General features: G+C 53.1%; 1 protein-coding gene across 1 annotated transcript in view; it reads right to left on the minus strand.

The window, feature by feature from the left end:
- The window catches only part of PTSG_03478 (uncharacterized protein), a 2777-nt gene that overhangs the window by 369 nt on the left and 1088 nt on the right, over positions 1-1320 (minus strand). Inside the window, exons 3-7 of the mRNA XM_004995153.1 lie at positions 1211-1268; positions 912-1064; positions 707-760; positions 422-514; positions 116-163 (exon numbers count right to left, since the gene is read on the minus strand). Coding sequence (XP_004995210.1) covers positions 116-163; positions 422-514; positions 707-760; positions 912-1064; positions 1211-1268 — 406 coding nt within the window. The remainder of the gene's footprint in view (positions 1-115; positions 164-421; positions 515-706; positions 761-911; positions 1065-1210; positions 1269-1320) is intronic.

Below are 1320 nucleotides of genomic sequence, written 5' to 3' on the forward strand. Positions count from 1 at the left end.
TGTGGGTGTGTGTGGGTGTGTGGTGTGTGGGTGTGGGTGGGTATGCTTAAGATGCCATGGTTTGCATGCACATGTGTGTGTGTGTGTTTGTGTTTTGTGTTGTTCATGGACGCACCTCCGTGACGCGGAACCCAAGGGCAGCGTAGACAACGAAGGTGACAGCCTGTTGAAGCGCAGCAGCAGTCGAGCCAATGGTATGAGCACGGTGAAGATGAAGCCGGCATGAAAGAGCACCACGTTCTGAGTTCCTCACACGTATCCACAAACACTTTCACTTGTCCACACACACACACACACACACAGAGAGAGAGAGAGACGCACGCACACACACACACAGACACACACACACACAGACACACACACACAGACACACAGACATACAGACATACAGACACACATGTAAGCGCGCTTCGAAGCCTACCAAGCAGAGTTGGTCCGCTGTGATGGCTGGATATGCGAGGAGGAGACAGAGCACAGACAGGAAGGGACGATGACGAATGGAAATGTCCAAATCCTTCACACGTGGTGATTGCGTTGGCAGTGGTGGTGTTGCAAGCAGTGGTGAACTTTGAAGTTGAATGTTGCGAGTGTGCCAGAAGTGGATTGCTGCTCAGGGACAAAGCCGGTTTGTTTGTTTGTTTGTTTGTGTGTGTGTGTGCGTGCGGATGATAATGGGTAGTGGTGGTGGTGGTGGTGGTGGTGATACCTGCAAGGCCTTTGCCTTTCTGTACACGGGCCGATTTCTGAGGTTCAACAACGCCTGCAGCCAGAGAGCAGGAGACAAAGAAAGGCGCAAAGAAACAGAGAGAGAGTGTGTGTGTGTGTGGTGTGTGGTGTGGTGTATGTTTTGTGTATGTGTGTATGACAAATGACATGATCATGTCAGAGACTCGACACACACACACACACACCTGTCGAAGGCCAAAGAGGTCCATGGTGTCATCGCAGAGGATGATGGAGGCAAGGGACGACAGGGCAGCCACGCGAATCCAAAACAGCGTCTTCGCACTCACGACCGTGACCGTCACCATCTCCGGGCCAATCATCCAGCGCTGATACACAACCTGAAGAGGAGTTGAAAGGGAGGGCATGACGCATGTTGGGGTAAGGGTTTGGAAATGGGGGGTGTTGCATGCATACTTGTGTGTGATAGTGCGTGTGCGCGCATTGTATGACAGGCTGGCAGAAGGAACAGGATACATCCACGCACCTGCATGGCAAAGCAGGACACGAGGATGTACAAAGGTCGGTGCCAACGGTGGAGCAGCCTGCGGTGGAGGGAGTAGAGAGGAGGGCGGGTCAGTGGTAAGCGGTAGGGGC

Source organism: Salpingoeca rosetta, assembly GCF_000188695.1.
Source record: "Salpingoeca rosetta unplaced genomic scaffold supercont1.8, whole genome shotgun sequence".
NCBI classification, from domain to species: Eukaryota; class Choanoflagellata; order Craspedida; family Salpingoecidae; genus Salpingoeca; species Salpingoeca rosetta.